General features: G+C 52.1%; 1 protein-coding gene across 1 annotated transcript in view; it reads left to right on the top strand.

The window, feature by feature from the left end:
- Positions 1-17,992, top strand: part of LOC149970248 (uncharacterized) — a 121,790-nt gene extending 103,798 nt beyond the window's left edge. Inside the window, exons 29-30 of the mRNA XM_090228341.1 lie at positions 5,989-6,056; positions 17,728-17,992. Coding sequence (XP_090084467.1) covers positions 5,989-6,056; positions 17,728-17,992 — 333 coding nt within the window. The remainder of the gene's footprint in view (positions 1-5,988; positions 6,057-17,727) is intronic.
- Positions 17,993-18,781: the final 789 nt, after the last annotated feature.

The raw sequence follows: 18,781 nt of genomic DNA, 5'->3' as shown, positions 1-18,781 counted from the left end.
CCAATGCCACCACAACTGCAGTTGGTACTACAACAGCAGTTGCTACTACAACTTCCCCTGCAACCATAACTGTAGCCCACACTTCAACAGCTTCTGCCACCACAACTGCAGCCACTCTTACGACAGAGGCTGCCACTACAACTGCAGCTACAACTCTACCTGTCACCACAACTGCTGCCCACACTACGACAGCCAATGCCACCACAACTGCCGCTGGTACTACAACAGCAGTAACCACTACAACTTCCCCTGTCACCACAACTGCAGACCACACTACAACAGCCAATGCCAGCACAACTGCAGCTGGTACCTCAACATCAGTTGGCACTACAACTTCCCCTCTAACCACAACTGCAGCCCATACTACAACAGCCATTGCCACCTCAACTGCAGCTGGTACTACAACAGCAGTTGGCACTACAACTTTCCCTATAACCACAACTGCAGCCCACACTACAAAAGCCAATGCAAAAGCCAATGCCACCACAACTGCAGCCACTCTTTCGACAGAGGCTGCCACTACAACTGCAGCTGCAACTACAACTCTACCTGTCACCACAACTGCAGCCCACACTACAACAGCTTCTGCCATCTCAACTGCAGCCGCTCCTACGACAGAGGCTGCCACTACAACTGCAGTTGCCACTACAACTTCCCCTATAACCACAACTGCAGCCCACACTACAACAGCCAATGCCAGCACAACTGCAGCTGGTACCTCAACATCAGTTGGCACTACAACTTCCCCTCTAACCACAACTGCAGCCCATACTACAACAGCCAATGCCACCTCAACTGCAGCTGTTACTACAACAGCAGTTGCTTCTTCAACTTACCCTATAACCACAACTGCAGCCCACACTACATCTTCTGCCATCTCAACTGCATCCACTCTTACGACAGAAGCTGCCACTACAACTGCAGCTGCTACTACAACTTCACCTGTCACCACAACTGCAGCCCACACTACAACATCTTCTGCCATCTCAACTGCAGCTGGTACTGCAAAATCAGTTGACACTACAACTTCCCCTCTAACCAAAACTGCAGCCCACCCTACAGCAGCTTCTGTCATCTCAAATGCCACTGCTACTATGACAGAGGCTGCCACTACAACTGCAGCTGTTACTAAGACAGAGGCTGCCACCACAACTGCAGCTGGTACTACAACAGCAGTTGCCACTACAACTTCCCCGGTCACCACAACGGTAGCCCATACTACAACAGCCAATGCCACCACAACTGCAGCTGGTACTACACCAGCAGTTGCCACTACAACCTCCCCTGCAACCACAACTGCAGCCTACACTACAAAAGCCAATGCAAAAGCCAATGCCAACACAACTGCAGCTGGTAATACAACAGCAGTTGCCACTACAACTTCCCCGGTCACCACAACGGTAGCCCATACTACAACAGCCAATGCCACCACAACAGCAGTTGCCACTACAACTTCCCCTTTAACCACAACTTCCCCTGTCACCACAACTGCAGCCCAGACTACAACAGCCAATGCCACCACAACTGCAGCTGGTACTACAACAGCAGTTGCCACTACAACTTCCCCGGTCACCACAACGGTAGCCCATACTACAACAGCCAATGCCACCACAACAGCAGTTGCCACTACAACTTCCCCTTTAACCACAACTTCCCCTGTCACCACAACTGCAGCCCAGACTACAACAGCCAATGCCACCACAACTGCAGCTGGTACTACAACAGCAGTTGCCACTACAACTTCCCCTGTCACCACAACTGCAGCCACTCTTACGACAGAGGCTGCCACTACAACTGCAGCTGCTACTACAACTTCCCCTGTCACCACAACTGCAGCCCACACTACAACAGCCAATGCCACCACAACTGCAGCTGGTACCTCAACAGCAGTTGCCACTACAGCATCCCCTGTAACCACAACTGCAGCCCACACTACAACAGCCAATGCCACCACAACTGCAGCTGGTACCTCAACATCAGTTGCCACTACAACTTCCCATATAACCACAACTGCAGGACACACTACAACAGCTTCTGCCATCTCAACTGCAGCGGCTCCTTCCACAGACGCTGCCACAGCAACTGCAGCTGCTACTACAACTTCCCCTGTCACCACAACTGCAGCCCACACTACAAAAGCCAATGCAACCACAACTGCAGTTGCCACTACAACTTCCCCTTTAACCACAACTGCAGCCCACACTACAACAGCTTCTGCCATCTCAACTGCAGCGGTTGCCACTGCAACTGCAGCTGCTACTACAACAGCAGTTGCAACTACAACTTCCCCTGCAACCACAACTGTAGCCCACACTTCAACAGCTTCTGCCACCACAACTGTAGCCACTCTTACGACAGAGGCTGGCACCACAACTGCAGCTGGTACTACAACAGCAGATGCCACTTCAACTTCCCCTATAACCACAACTGCTGCCCACACTACAATATCTTCTGCCATCTCAACTGCAGCGGCTACTACAACTTCACCTGTCACGACAACTACAGCCCACACTACAACAGCCAATGCCACCACAACTGCAGCTGCTACTACAACTTCCCCTGTCACCACAACTGTAGCCCACACTACAACAGACAATGCCACTACAACTGCAGCTGCTACTACAACTTCCCCTGTCACCACAACTGTAGCCCACACTTCAACATTTTCTGCCACCAAAACTGCAGCCACTCTTACGACAGAGGCTGCAACTACAACTGCAGCTGCTACTACAACTTCCCCTGTCACCACAACTGCAGACCACACTACAACAGCCAATGCCACCACAACTGCAGCTGGTACTACAACAGCAGTTGCCACTACAACTTCCCCTCTAACCACAACTGCTGCCCACACTACAACATCTTCTGCCATCTCAACTGCAGCGGCTACTACAACTTCACCTGTCACGACAACTACAGCCCACACTACAACAGCCAATGCCACCACAACTGCAGCTGGTACTACAACAGCAGTTGCCACTACAACTCCCCCTATAACCACAACTGCTGCCCACACTACAACATCTTCTGCCATCTCAACTGCAGCTGCTACTACAACTTCCCCTGTCACCACAACTGTAGCCCACACTTCAACATTTTCTGCCACCAAAACTGCAGCCACTCTTACGACAGAGGCTGCAACTACAACTGCAGCTGCTACTACAACTTCCCCTGTCACCACAACTGCAGACCACACTACAACAGCCAATGCCACCACAACTGCAGCTGGTACTACAACAGCAGTTGCCACTACAACTTCCCCTCTAACCACAACTGCTGCCCACACTACAACATCTTCTGCCATCTCAACTGCAGCGGCTACTACAACTTCACCTGTCACGACAACTACAGCCCACACTACAACAGCCAATGCCACCACAACTGCAGCTGGTACTACAACAGCAGTTGCCACTACAACTCCCCCTATAACCACAACTGCTGCCCACACTACAACATCTTCTGCCATCTCAACTGCAGCGACTACTACAACTTCACCTGTCACCACAACTGCAGACCACACTTCAACATTTTCTGCCACCACAACTGCAGCCACTCTTACGACAGAGGCTGCCACTACAACTGCAGCTGCTACTACAACTTCCCCTGTCACCACAACTGCAGACCACACTACAACAGCCAATGCCACCACAACTGCAGTTGGTACTACAACAGCAGTTGCTACTACAACTTCCCCTGCAACCATAACTGTAGCCCACACTTCAACAGCTTCTGCCACCACAACTGCAGCCACTCTTACGACAGAGGCTGCCACTACAACTGCAGCTACAACTCTACCTGTCACCACAACTGCTGCCCACACTACGACAGCCAATGCCACCACAACTGCCGCTGGTACTACAACAGCAGTAACCACTACAACTTCCCCTGTCACCACAACTGCAGACCAAACTACAACAGCCAATGCCAGCACAACTGCAGCTGGTACCTCAACATCAGTTGGCACTACAACTTCCCCTCTAACCACAACTGCAGCCCACACTACAACAGCCATTGCCACCTCAACTGCAGCTGCTACTACAACTTCACCTGTCACCACAACTGCAGCCTACACTACAAAAGCCAATGCAAAAGCCAATGCCAACACAACTGCAGCTGGTAATACAACAGCAGTTGCCACTACAACTTCCCCGGTCACCACAACGGTAGCCCATACTACAACAGCCAATGCCACCACAACAGCAGTTGCCACTACAACTTCCCCTTTAACCACAACTTCCCCTGTCACCACAACTGCAGCCCAGACTACAACAGCCAATGCCACCACAACTGCAGCTGGTACTACAACAGCAGTTGCCACTACAACTTCCCCTGTCACCACAACTGCAGCCCACACTACCACAGCCAATGCCACCACAACTGCAGCTGCTACTACAACTTCACCTGTCACCACAACTGCAGCACACACTACAACAGGCAATGCCACCACAACTGCAGCTGGTACCTCAACATCAGTTGCCACTACAGCATCCCCTGTAACCACAACTGCAGCCCACACTACAACAGCCAATGCCACCACAACTGCAGCTGCTACTACAACTTCCACTATAACCACAACTGCAGCCCACACTACAACAGCCAATGCCACCAAAACTGCAGCTGGTACTACAACAGCCGTTGCAACTACAACTTCCCCTGCAAACACAACTGTAGCCCACACTACAACAGCCAATGCCTCCACAACTACAGCTGGTACCTCAACAGCAGTTGCCACTACAGCATCCCCTGTAACCACAACTGCAGCCCACACTACAACAGCCAATGCCTCCACAACTGCAGCTGGTACCTCAACAGCAGTTGCCACTACAGCATCCCCTGTAACCACAACTGTAGCCCACACTACAACAGCCAATGCCTCCACAACTGCAGCTGGTACCTCAACAGCAGTTGCCACTACAACTTCCCCTATAACCACAACTGCAGCCCACACTACAACAGCTTCTGCCATCTCAACTACACCGACAGAGGCTGCCACTACAACTGCAGCTGCTACTACAACTTCCCCTGTCACCACAACTTCAGCCCACACTACAACAGCCAATGCCACCACAACTGCAGCTGCTACTACAACTACCCCTGTCACCACAACTGCAGCCCACACTACAACAGCTTCTGCCATCTCAACTGCAGCGGCTCCCACGACAGAGGCTGCAACTGCAGCTGCTACTACAACTTCCCCTATAACCACAACTGCAGCCCACACAACAACAGCCAATGCCACCAAAAGTGCAGCTGTTACTACAACAGCAGTTGCCACTACAGCATCCCCTGTAACCACAACTGCAGCCCACACTACAACAGCCAATGCCACCACAACTGCAGCTGGTACCTCAACATCAGTTGCCACTACAACTTCCCATATAACCACAACTGCAGGACACACTACAACAGCTTCTGCCATCTCAACTGCAGCGGCTCCTTCCACAGAGGCTGCCACAGCAACTGCAGCTGCTACTACAACTCTACCTGTCACCACAACTGCAGACCACACTACAACAGCCAATGCCACCACAACTGCAGCTGGTACCTCAACAGCAGTTACCACTACAGCATCCCCTGTAACCACAACTGCAGCCCACACTACAACAGCCAATGCAACCACAACTGCAGTTGCCACTACAACTTCCCCTTTAACCACAACTGCAGCCCACACTACAACAGCTTCTGCCATCTCAACTGCAGCGGATCCTTCCACAGAGGCTGCCACAGCAACTGCAGCTGCTACTACAACTCTACCTGTCACCACAACTGCAGACCACACTACAACAGCCAATGCCAGCACAACTGCAGCTGGTACCTCAACATCAGCTGCCACTACAACTTCCCCTCTAACCACAGCTGCAACCCATACTACAACAGTCAATGCCACCTCAACTGCAGCTGGTACTACAACAGCAGTTGCAACTACAACTTCCCCTATAACCACAACTGCAGCCCACACTACAACAGCTTCTGCCATCTCAACTGCAGCCGCTCCTACGACAGAGGCTGCAACTACAACTGCATCTGATACTACAACTTCCCCTGTCACCACAACGGTAGCCCATACTTCAACAGCCAATGCCACCACAACTGCAGCACATACTACAACAGCCAATACCACCACAACTGCAGCTGGGACTACAACAGCAGTTTCCACTACAACTTCCACTGTCAGCACAAATGCAGCCCACACTACAACAGCCAATGCCACCACAACTGCAGCTGGTACTACACCAGCAGTTGCCACTACAACCTCCCCTGCAACCACAACTGCAGCCTACACTACAAAAGCCAATGCCACCACAACTGCAGCTGGTAATACAACAGCAGTTGCCACTACAACTTCCTCTGTAACCACAACTTCCCCTGTCACCACAACTGCAGCCCAGACTACAACAGCCAATGCCACCACAACTGCAGCTGGTACTACAACAGCAGTTGCCACTACAACTTCCTCTGTAACCACAACTTCCCCTGTCACCACAACTGCAGCCCACACTACAACAGCCAATGCCACCACAACTGCAGCCGCTCCTAAGACAGAGGCTGCCACCACAACTGCAGCTGGTACTACAACTACAGCTACAACTTCCCCTGTCACCACAACTGCAGCCCACACTACAACAGCTTCTGCCATCTCAACTGCAGCCGCTCCTACTACAGAGGCTGCCACTACAACTGCAGCTGCTACTACAACTTCCACCGTCACCACAACTGCAGCCCATACTACAACAGCCAATGCCACCACAACTGCAGCTGTTACTACAACTTCCCCTGTCACAACAACTGCAGCACATACTACAACAGCCAATGCCACCACAACTGCAGCTGTTACTACAACAGCAGTTGCCACTACAACTTCCCCTGCAACCACAACTGCTGCCCAAACTACAACAGCCAATGCCACCACAACTGCAGCTGGTACTACAACAGCAGTTGCCACTACAAATTCCCCTGTCACCACAACTGCAGCCCACACTACAACAGCCTATGCCACCACAACTGCAGCCGCTCCTACGACAGAGGCTGCAACTACAACTGCAGCTGCTACTACAACTTCCCCTGTCACCACAACTGCAGCCCAGACTACAACAGCTTCTGCCATCTCAACTGCAGTCGCTCCTACGACAGAGGCTGCAACTACAACTGCAGCTGATACTACAACTTCCCCTGTCACCACAACTTCCCCTGTCACCACAACTGCAGCACATACTACAACAGCCAATGCCACCACAACTGCAGCTGTTACTACAACAGGAGATGACACTACATCTTCCCCTGCAACCACAACTGCTGCTCACACTACAACAGCCAATGCCACCACAACTGCAGCTGGTAATACAACAGCAGTTGCCACTACAACTTCCCCTTTAACCACAACTGCATCCCACACTACAACATCTTCTGACATCTCAACTGCAGCCGCTCCTACGACAGAGGCTGCCACTACAACTGCAGCTGCTACTACAACTTCCCCTGTCACCACAAATGCAGCCCACACTACAACACCCAATGCCACCACAACTGCAGCTGGTACTACAACAGCAGTTGCCACTACATCTTCCCCTCTAACCACAACTGCAGCCCACACTACAACAGCTTCTGCCACCACAACTGCAGCCACTCTTACGACAGAGGCTGACACTACAACTGCAGCTGCTACTACAACTTCCCCTGTCACCACAACTGCAGCACACACTACAACAGCCAATGCCACCACAACTGCAGCTGGTACTACAACAGCATTTGCCACTACAACTTCCCCTGTCACCACAACTGCAGCCTACAGTTCAACAGCCAATGCCACCACAACTGCAGCCAATCTTACGACAGATTCTGCAACTACAACTGCAGTTGATACTACAACTTCCCCTGTCACCACAACTGCAGCCTACAGTTCAACAGCCAATGCCACCACAACTGCAGCCTCTCCTACGATAGAGGCTGCCACTACAACTTCCCCTGTCACCACAACTGCAGCCCATACTACAACAGCCTATGCCACCACAACTGCAGCCGCTCCTACGATAGAGGCTGCCACTACAACTGCAGCTGCCACTACAACTTCCCCTGCCACCATAACTGCAGCCGCTCCTACGATAGAGGCTGCCACTACACCAGCAGTTGCCACTACAACCTCCCCTGCAACCACAACTGCAGCCTACACTACAAAAGCCAATGCCACCACAACTGCAGCTGTTACTACAACAGCAGTTGCCACTACAACTTCCCCTGCAACCAAAACTGCTGCCCAAACTACAACAGCCAATGCCACCACAACTGCAGCTGGTAATACAACAGCAGTTGTCACTACAACTTCCCCTCTAACCACAACTGCAGCCCATTCTACAAAAGCTTCTGCCACCACAACTGCAGCTGGTACTACAACAGTAGTTGTCACTACAACTTCCCCTCTAACCACAACTGCAGCCCACACTATAACAGCCAATGCCACCACAACTGCAGCTGGTACTACAACAGCAGTTGCCACTACAAATTCCCCTGTCACCACAACTGCAGCCCACACTACAACAGCCTATGCCACCACAACTGCAGCCGCTCCTACGACAGAGGCTGCAACTACAACTGCAGCTGCTACTACAACTTCCCCTGTCACCACAACTTCCCCTGTCACCACAACTGCAGCCCAGACTACAACAGCTTCTGCCATCTCAACTGCAGTCGCTCCTACGACAGAGGCTGCAACTACAACTGCAGCTGATACTACAACTTCCCCTGTCACCACAACTTCCCCTGTCACCACAACTGCAGCACATACTACAATAGCCAATGCCACCACAACTGCAGCTGTTACTACAACAGCAGATGCCACTACAACTTCCCCTGCAACCACAACTGCTGCCCACACTACAACATCTTCTGACATCTCAACTGCAGCCACTCCTACGACAGAGGCTGCCACTACAACTGCAGCTGCTACTACAACTTCCCCTGTCACCACAAATGCAGCCCACACTACAACACCCAATGCCACCACAACTAAAGCTGGTACTACAACAGCTTCTGCCACCACAACTGCAGCCACTCTTACGACAGAGGCTGACACTACAACTGCAGCTGCTACTACAACTTCCCCTGTCACCACAACTGCAGCACACACTACAACAGCCAATGCCACCACAACTGCAGCTGGTACTACAACAGCATTTGCCACTACAACTTCCCCTGTCACCACAACTGCAGCCTACAGTTCAACAGCCAATGCCACCACAACTGCAGCCACTCTTACGACAGATTCTGCAACTACAACTGCAGTTGATACTACAACTTCCCCTGTCACCACAACTGCAGCCTACAGTTCAACAGCCAATGCCACCACAACTGCAGCCTCTCCTACGATAGAGGCTGCCACTACAACTTCCCCTGTCACCACAACTGCAGCCCATACTACAACAGCCTATGCCACCACAACTGCAGCCGCTCCTACGACAGAGGCTGCCACTACAACTGCAGCTGCTACTACAACTTCACCTGTCACCACAACTGCAGACCACACTACAACAGCCAATGCCTCCACAACTGCAGCTGGTACATCAACAGCAGTTGACACTACAACATCCCCTGTAACCACAACTGCAGCCCACACTACAACTGCCAATGCCACCACAACTGCAGCTGCTACTACAACTTCCCCTGTTACCACAACTGCAGACCACACTACAACAGCCAATGCCTCCAAAACTGCAGCTGGTACCTCAACAGCAGTTGCCACTACAACATCCCCTGTAACCACAACTGCAGCCCACACTACAACAGCCAATGCCACCACAACTGCAGCCACTCTTACGACAGAGGCTGCCACTACAACTGCAGCTGCTACTACAACTTCCCCTGTGACCACAACTGCAGGCCACACAACAACAGCTTCTGCCACCACAACTGCAGCCACTCTTACGACAGAGGCTGCCACTACAACTGCAGCTGCTACTACAACTTCCCCTGTGACCACAACTGCAGCCCACAATACAACAGCCAATGCCACTACAACTGCAGCTGGTACTACAACATCAGTTGCCACTACAACTTCCCCTGTAACCACAACTGCAGCCTCTCCTACGACAGAGGCTGCCACTACAACTGCAGCTGCTACTACAACTTCCCCTGTGACCACAACTGCAGCCCACACTACAACAGCCAATGCCACTACAACTGCAGCTGGTACCTCAACAGCAGTTGCCACTACAACAACCACTGTAACCACAACTGCAGCCCACACTACAACATCTTCTGCCACCACAACTGCAGCCCACACTACAACAGCCAATGCCACCACAACTGCAGCTGGTACCTCAACAGCAGTTGCCACTACAACATCCCCTGCAACCACAACTGCAGCCCACACTACAACAGATTCTGCCACCACGACTGCAGCCACTCTTACGACAGAGGCTGCCACTACAACTGCAGCTGCTACTACAACTTCACCTGTCACCACAACTGCAGCCCACACTACAAAAGCTTCTGCCATCACAACTGCAGCCACTCTTACGACAGAGGCTGCCACTACAGCTGCAACTACAACTTCACCTGTCATCACAACTGCAGCCCACATTACAACAGCCAATGCCACCACAACTGCAGCTGGTACTACAAAAGCAGTTGCCACTACAACTTTCCCTATAACCACAAATGCAGCCCACAATACAACAGCTTCTGCCACCACAACTGCATCCACTCTTACGACAGAGGCTGCCACTACAACTGCAGCTGCTACTACAACTGCAGCTGCTACTACGACTTCCCCTGTAACCACAACTGCAGCCCATACTAGAACAGCCAATGCCACCACAACTGCAGCCGCTCCTACGACAGAGGCTGTCACTACAACTGCATCTGCCACTACAACTTCCCCTGCAACCACAACTGCAGCCCACACTTCAACAATTTCTGCCACCACAACTGCAGTCACTCTTACGACAGAGGCTGCCACTACAACTGCAGCTGCTACTACAACTCTACCTGTCACCACAACTGCAGCCCACACTACAACAGCCAATGCCACCACAACTGCAGCTGGTACCTCAACAGCAGTTGCTACTACAACCCCTGCAACCACAACTGCAGCCCACACTACAAAGGCTTCTGCCATCACAACTGCAGCCACTCTTACGACAGAGGCTGACACTACAGCTGCAACTACAACTTTCCCTATAACCACAACTGCAGCCCACAATACAACAGCTTCTGCCACCACAACAGCAGCCACTCTTACGACAGAGGCTGCCACTACAACTGCAGCTGCTACTACAACTTCCCCTGTAACCACAACTGCAGCCCATACTAGAACAGCCAATGCCACCACAACTGCAGTCACTCTTACGACAGAGGCTGTCACTACAACTGCATCTGCCACTACAACTTCCCCTGCAACCACAACTGCAGCCCACACTTCAACAATTTCTGCCACCACAACTGCAGTCATTCTTACGACAGAGGCTGCCACTACAACTGCAGCTGCTACTACAACTCTACTTGTCACCACAACTGCAGCTCACACTACAACAGCCAATGCCACCACAACTGCAGCTGGTACAACTCCAGCAGTTGCCACTACAACTTCCCTTATAACCACAACTGCAGCCCACACTACAACAGCCAATACCACCACAACTGCAGCCGTTCCTATGACAGAGGCTGCTACTACAACTTCCCCTGTCACCACAACTGCAGCCCACACTACAACAGCTTCTGCCACCACAACAGCAGCCACTCTTACGACAGAGGCTGATTCTACAACTGCAGCTGCTACTACAACTTCCCATGTCACCACAACTGCAGCTGATACTACAAATGAAGTTGCCACTACAACAATCCCTCTAACGACAACTGCAACCCACACTACAACAGCCAATGCCACCACAACTGCAGCTGATACTACAACAGCAGTTGCCACTACAACTTCCCCTATAACCACAACTGCAGCCCACACTAAAAAAAACAATGCCACCACAACTGCAGCCGCTCCTACGACAGAGGCTGCCACTACAACTGCAGCTGCTACTACAACTTCCCCTGTCACAACAACTGCAGCCCACACTACAACAGCCAATGCCACCACAACTGCAGCTGGTACTACAACTTCCCCTGTTACCACATCTGCAGCCCACACTACAACAGCCAATGCCACCACAACTGCAGCTGGTACTACTCCAGCAGTTGCCACTACAACTTCCCCTATAACCACAACTGCAGCCCACACTACAACAGCCAATACCACCACAACTGCAGCCGCTCCTACGACAGAGGCTGTCACTACAACTGCATCTGCCACTACAACTTCCCCTGTCACCACAACTGCAGCCCACACTACAACAGCTTCTGCCATCTCAACTGCAGCCACTCCAACGACAGAAGCTGCAACTACAACTGCAGCTGCTACTACAACTTCCCCTGCAACCGCAACTGCAGCCCACACTACAACAGCCAATGCCTCCACAACTGCAGCTGGTACCTCAACAGCAGTTGCCACTACAACATCCCCTGTAACCACAACTGCAGCCCACACTACAACAGCCAATGCCACCACAACTGCAGCTGCTACTACAACTTCCCCTGTTACCACAACTGCAGACATCACTACAACAGCCAATGCCTCCACAACTGCAGCTGGTACCTCAACAGCAGTTGCCACTACATCCCCTGCAACCACAACTGCAGCCCACACTACAAAGGCTTCTGCCATCACAACTGCAGCAACTCTTACGACAGAGGCTGCCACTACAGCTGCAACTACAACTTCACCTGTCACCACAACTGCAGCCCACACTACAACAGCCAATGCCACCACAACTGCAGCTGGTACTACAACAGCAGTTGCCACTACAACTTTCCCTATAACCACAACTGCACCCCACAATACAACAGCTTCTGCCACCACAACTGCAGCCACTCTTAAGACAGAGGCTGCCACTACAACTTCAGCTGCTACTACAACTTCCCCTGTAACCACAACTGCAGCCCATACTACAATAGCCAATACCACCACAACTGCAGCCGCTCCTACGACAGAGGCTGTCTCTACAACTGCATCTGCCACTACAACTTCCCCTGCAACCACAACTGCAGCCCACACTTCAACAATTTCTGCCACCACAACTGCAGTCACTCTTACGACAGAGGCTGCCACTACAACTTCCCCTATAACCACAACTGCAGCCCACACTACAACAGCCAATAACACCACAACTGCAGCCGTTCCTATGATAGAGGCTGCTACTACAACTGCAGCTGCTATTACTACTTCCCCTGTCACCACAACTGCAGCCCACACTACAACAGCCAATGCCACAACAACTGCAGCTGATACTACAACTTCCCCTGTCACCACAACTGCAGCTGGTACTACAACAACCAATGCCACCACAACTGCAGCTGGTACTACTCCAGCAGTTGCCACTACAACTTCCCCTATAACCACAACTGCAGCCCACACTAAAACAGCCAATGCCACCACAACTGCAGCCGCTCCTACAACTTCCCCTGTCACAACAACTGCAGCCCACACTACAACAGCCAATGCCACCACAACTGCAGCTGGTACTACTCCAGCAGTTGCCACTACAACATCCCCTGTCACCACAACTACAGCCCACACTACAACAGCCAATGCCACCACAACTGCAGCTGGTACCTCAACTACAGTTGCCACTACAACATCCCCTGTAACCACATCTGCAGCCCACACGACAACAGCTTCTGCCATCTCAACTGCAGCCGCTCCAACGACAGAAGCTGCAACTACAACTGCAGCTGCTACTACAACTTCCCCTGCAACCACAACTGCAGCCCACACTTCAACAATTTCTGCCACCACAACTGCAGTCACTCTTACGACAGAGGCTGCCACTACAACTGCAGGTGCTACTACAACTTCCCCTGTAACCACAAATGCAGCCCACACTACAACAGCCAATGCCACCACAACTGCAGCCACTCTTACGACAGAGGCTGCCACTACAACTGCAGCTGCTACTACAACTCTACCTGTCACCACAACTGCAGCCCACACTACAACAGCTTCTGCCACCACAACTGCAGCCACTCTTACGACAGAGGCTGCCACTACAACTGCAGCTGCTACTACAACTCTTCCTGTCACCACAACTGCAGCCCACACTACAACAGCCAATGCCAGCACAACTGCAGCTGGTACTACAACTGCGTCTGCCACTACAACTTCCCCTACAACCACAACTGCAGTCCACACTACAACAGCCAATGCCACCACAACTGCAGCTGGTACCTCAACAGCAGCTGCCACTACAACATCCCCTTCAACCACAACTGCAGCCCACACTACAAAGGCTTCTGTCGTAACATTGGCTGCAGTTGTGATGGCAGAGGCTGCCACTACAACTGCAGGTGCTACTACAACATCCCCTGTCACCACAACTACAGCCCACACTACAACAGCCAATGCCACCACAACTGCAGCTGGTACCTCAACTACAGTTGCCACTACAACATCCCCTGTAACCACAACTGCAGCCCACACGACAACAGCTTCTGCCATCTCAACTGCAGCCGCTCCAACGACAGAAGCTGCAACTACAACTGCAGCTGCTACTACAACTTCCCCTGCAACCACAACTGCAGCCCACACTTCAACAATTTCTGCCACCACAACTGCAGTCACTCTTACGACAGAGGCTGCCACTACAACTGCAGCTGCTACTACAACTTCCCCTGTAACCACAACTGCAGACCACACTACAACAGCCAATGCCACCACAACTGCAGCTGGTACCTCAACAGCAGTTGCTACTACATCCCCTGCCACCACAACTGCAGCCACTCTTACGACAGAGGCTGCCACTACAACTGCAGGTGCTACTACAACTTCCCCTGTAACCACAAATGCAGCCCACACTACAACAGCCAATGCCACCACAACTGCAGCCACTCTTACGACAGAGGCTGCCACTACAACTGCAGCTGCTACTACAACTCTACCTGTCACCACAACTGCAGCCCACACTACAACAGCTTCTGCCACCACAACTGCAGCCACTCTTACGACAGAGGCTGCCACTACAACTGCAGCTGCTACTACAACTCTTCCTGTCACCACAACTGCAGCCCACACTACAACAGCCAATGCCAGCACAACTGCAGCTGGTACTACAACTGCGTCTGCCACTACAACTTCCCCTACAACCACAACTGCAGTCCACACTACAACAGCCAATGCCACCACAACTGCAGCTGGTACCTCAACAGCAGCTGCCACTACAACATCCCCTTCAACCACAACTGCAGCCCACACTACAAAGGCTTCTGTCGTAAGATTGGCTGCAGTTGTGATGGCAGAGGCTGCCACTACAACTGCAGGTGCTACTACAACTTCACCTGTCAACACAACTGCAGCCCACACTACAACAGCTTCTGCCACCACAACTGCAGCCGCTCCTACGACAGAGGCTGCCACTACAACTGCAGCTGCTACTACAACTTCCCCTGTCACCACAACTGCAGCCCACACTACAACAGCCAATGCCACCACAACTGCAACTGTTACCTCAACAGCAGTTACCACTACAACATCCCCTGTAACCACAACTGCAGCCCACACTTCAACAGCCAATGCCACCACAACTGAAGCTGGTACTACCACAGCAGTTGCCGCTACAACTTTCCCTATAACACCAACTGCAGCCCACACTACAAAGGCGTCTGTCGTAAGATTGGCTGCAGTTGTGATGGCAGAGGCTGCCACTACAACAGCATCTGCTACTACAACTCTACCTGTCACCACAACTGCAGCCCACACTACAACAGCCAATGCCACTACAACTGCAGCTGGTACTACAACTGCAGCTGCTACTACAACTTCCCCTGCAACCACAACTGCAGTCCACACTACAACAGCTTCTGCCACCACAACTGCAGCCACTCTTACGACAGAGGCTGCCACTACAACTGCAGGTGCTACTACAACTTCAACTGTCACCACAACTTCACCTGTCACCACAACTGCAACCCACACTACAACAGCCAATGCCACCACAACTGCAGCTGGTACCTCAACAGCAGTTACCACTACAACATCTCCTGTAACCACAACTGCAGCCCACACTACAACAGCTTCTGCCACCACAACTGCAGCCACTCTTACGACAGAGGCTGCCACTACAACTGCAGGTGCTACTACAACTTCACCTGTCACCACAACTGCAGCCCACACTACAACAGCCAATGCCACCACAACTGCAGCTGGTACTACAACTGCAGCTGCTACTACAACTTCCCCTGCAACCACAACTGCAGTCCACACTTCAACAGCTTGTGCCACCACAACTGCAGCCACTCTTACGACAGAGGCTGCCACTACAACTGCAGCTGCTACTACAACTTCACCTGTCACCACAACTGCAGCCCACACTACAACTGCTTCTGCCACCACAACTGCAGCCACTCTTACGACAGAGGCTGCCATTACAACTGCAGCTGCTACTACAACTTCCCCTGTAACCACAACTGCAGCCCATACTAGAACAGCCAATGCCACCACAACTGCAGCCGCTCCTACGACAGAGGCTGTCACTACAACTGCATCTGCCACTACAACTTCCCCTGCAACCACAACTGCAGCCCATACTAGAACAGCCAATGCCACCACAACTGCAGCCACTCTTACGACAGAGGCTGCCACTACAACTGCAGCTGCTACTACAACTTCACCTGTCACCACAACTGCAGCCCACACTACAACAACCAATGCCACCACAACTGCAGCTAGTACCTCAACAGCAGTTACCACTACAACATCCCCTGTAACCACAACTGCAGCCCACACTACAACAGCTTCTGCCACCACAACTGCAGCCACTCGTACGACAGAGGCTGCCACTACAACTGCAGCTGTTACTACAACTTCACCTGTCACCACAATTGCAGCCCACACTACAACAGCCAATGCCACCACAACTGCAGCTGGTACTACAACAGCAGTTGCCACTACATCTTTCCGTTTAACCACAACTGCAGCCCACACTACAACAGCTTCTGCCACCACAACTGCAGCTGGTACCTCAACAGCAGTTACCACTACAACATCCCCTGTAACCACAACTGCAGCCCACACTACAACAGCCAGTGCCGCCACAACTCCAGTCACTCTTACGACAGAGGCTGCTACTGCAACTGCAGCTGCTACTACAACTACCCCTGTCACCACAACTGCAGCCCACACTACAACAGCCAATGCCACCACAACTGCAGCTGGTACCTCAACAGCAGTTGCCACTACAACATCCACTGTAACCACAACTGCAGCCCACACTAGAACAGCCAATGACACCACAACTGCAGCTGGTACCTCAACAGCAGTTGCCACTACAACATCCACTGTAACCACAACTGCAGCCCACACTACAACAGCTTCTGACACCACAACTGCAGCCACTCTTACGACGGAGGCTGCCACTACAACTGCAGCTGCTACTACAACTTCACCTGTCAACACAACTGCAGCCCACACTACAACAGCCAATGCCACCACAACTGCAGCTGGTACTACAACAGCAGTTGCCACTACAACTTCCCCTGTAACCACAACTGCAGCCCATACTAAAACAGCCAATGCCACCACAACTGCAGCCACTGTTACGACAGAGGCTGCCACTACAACTGCAGCTGCTACTACAACTCTACCTGTCACCACAACTGCAGACCACACTACAACAGCCAATGCCACCACAACTGCAGCTGGTACCTCAACAGCAGCTGCCACTACAACATCCCCTTCAACCACAACTGCACCCCACACTACAAAAGCTTCTGCCACCACAACTGCAGAAACTCTTACGACAGAGGCGGCCACTACAACTGCAGCTGCTACTACAACTCTACCTGTCAACACAACTGCAGCCCACACTACAACAGCTGCTGCCACAACCGCAGCCGCTCCTACGACAGAGGCTGCCACTACAACTGCAGCCCACACTACAACAGCCGATGCCACCACAACTGAAGCTGGTACTACCACAGCAGTTGCCGCTACAACTTTCCCTATAACCACAACTGCAGCCCACACTAAAAAGGCTTCTGTCGTAAGAGTGGCTGCAGTTGTGATGGCAGAGGCTGCCACTACAACTGCATCTGCTACTACAACTTCCCCTGCAACCACAACTGCAGCCGCTCCTACGACAGAGGCTGCCACTACAACTGCAGCCCACACTACAACACCCAATGCCACTACAACTGCAGCTGGTGCTGCAACAGCAGTTGCCACTACAACTTCCCCTGTCAACACAACTGCAGCCCACAGTACAACAGCCAATGCCACCACAACTGCAGCCGTTCCTACGACAGAGGCTGCCACTACAACTGCAGCTGATACTACAACTTCCCCTGTCACCACAACTGCAGCCCACACTACAACAGCCAATGCCACCACAACTGCAGCTGGTACTACAACTGCAGCTGCTACTACAACTTCCCCTGCAACCACAACTGCAGCCCACACTACTACAGCTTCTGCCACCACAACTGCAGCCACTCTTACGACAGAGGCTGCAACTACAACTGCAGCTGCTACTACAACTTCACCTGTCACCACAACTGCAACGCACACTACAACAGCCAATGCCACCACAACTGCAGCTGGTACCTCAACAGCAGTTGCCAATTCAACATCCCCTGCAACCACAACTGCAGCCCACACTACAACTGCTTCTGCCACCACAACTGCAGCCCACACTACAACAGCCAATGCCACCACAACTGAAGCTGGTACTACAACAGCAGTTGCCACTACAAC

Source organism: Oncorhynchus mykiss, chromosome 30 (genome assembly GCF_057628025.1).
Source record: "Oncorhynchus mykiss isolate SJ-2025 chromosome 30, ASM5762802v1, whole genome shotgun sequence".
NCBI classification, from domain to species: Eukaryota; Metazoa; Chordata; class Actinopteri; order Salmoniformes; family Salmonidae; genus Oncorhynchus; species Oncorhynchus mykiss.
This window is presented reverse-complemented; position numbering and strand designations above follow the sequence as displayed.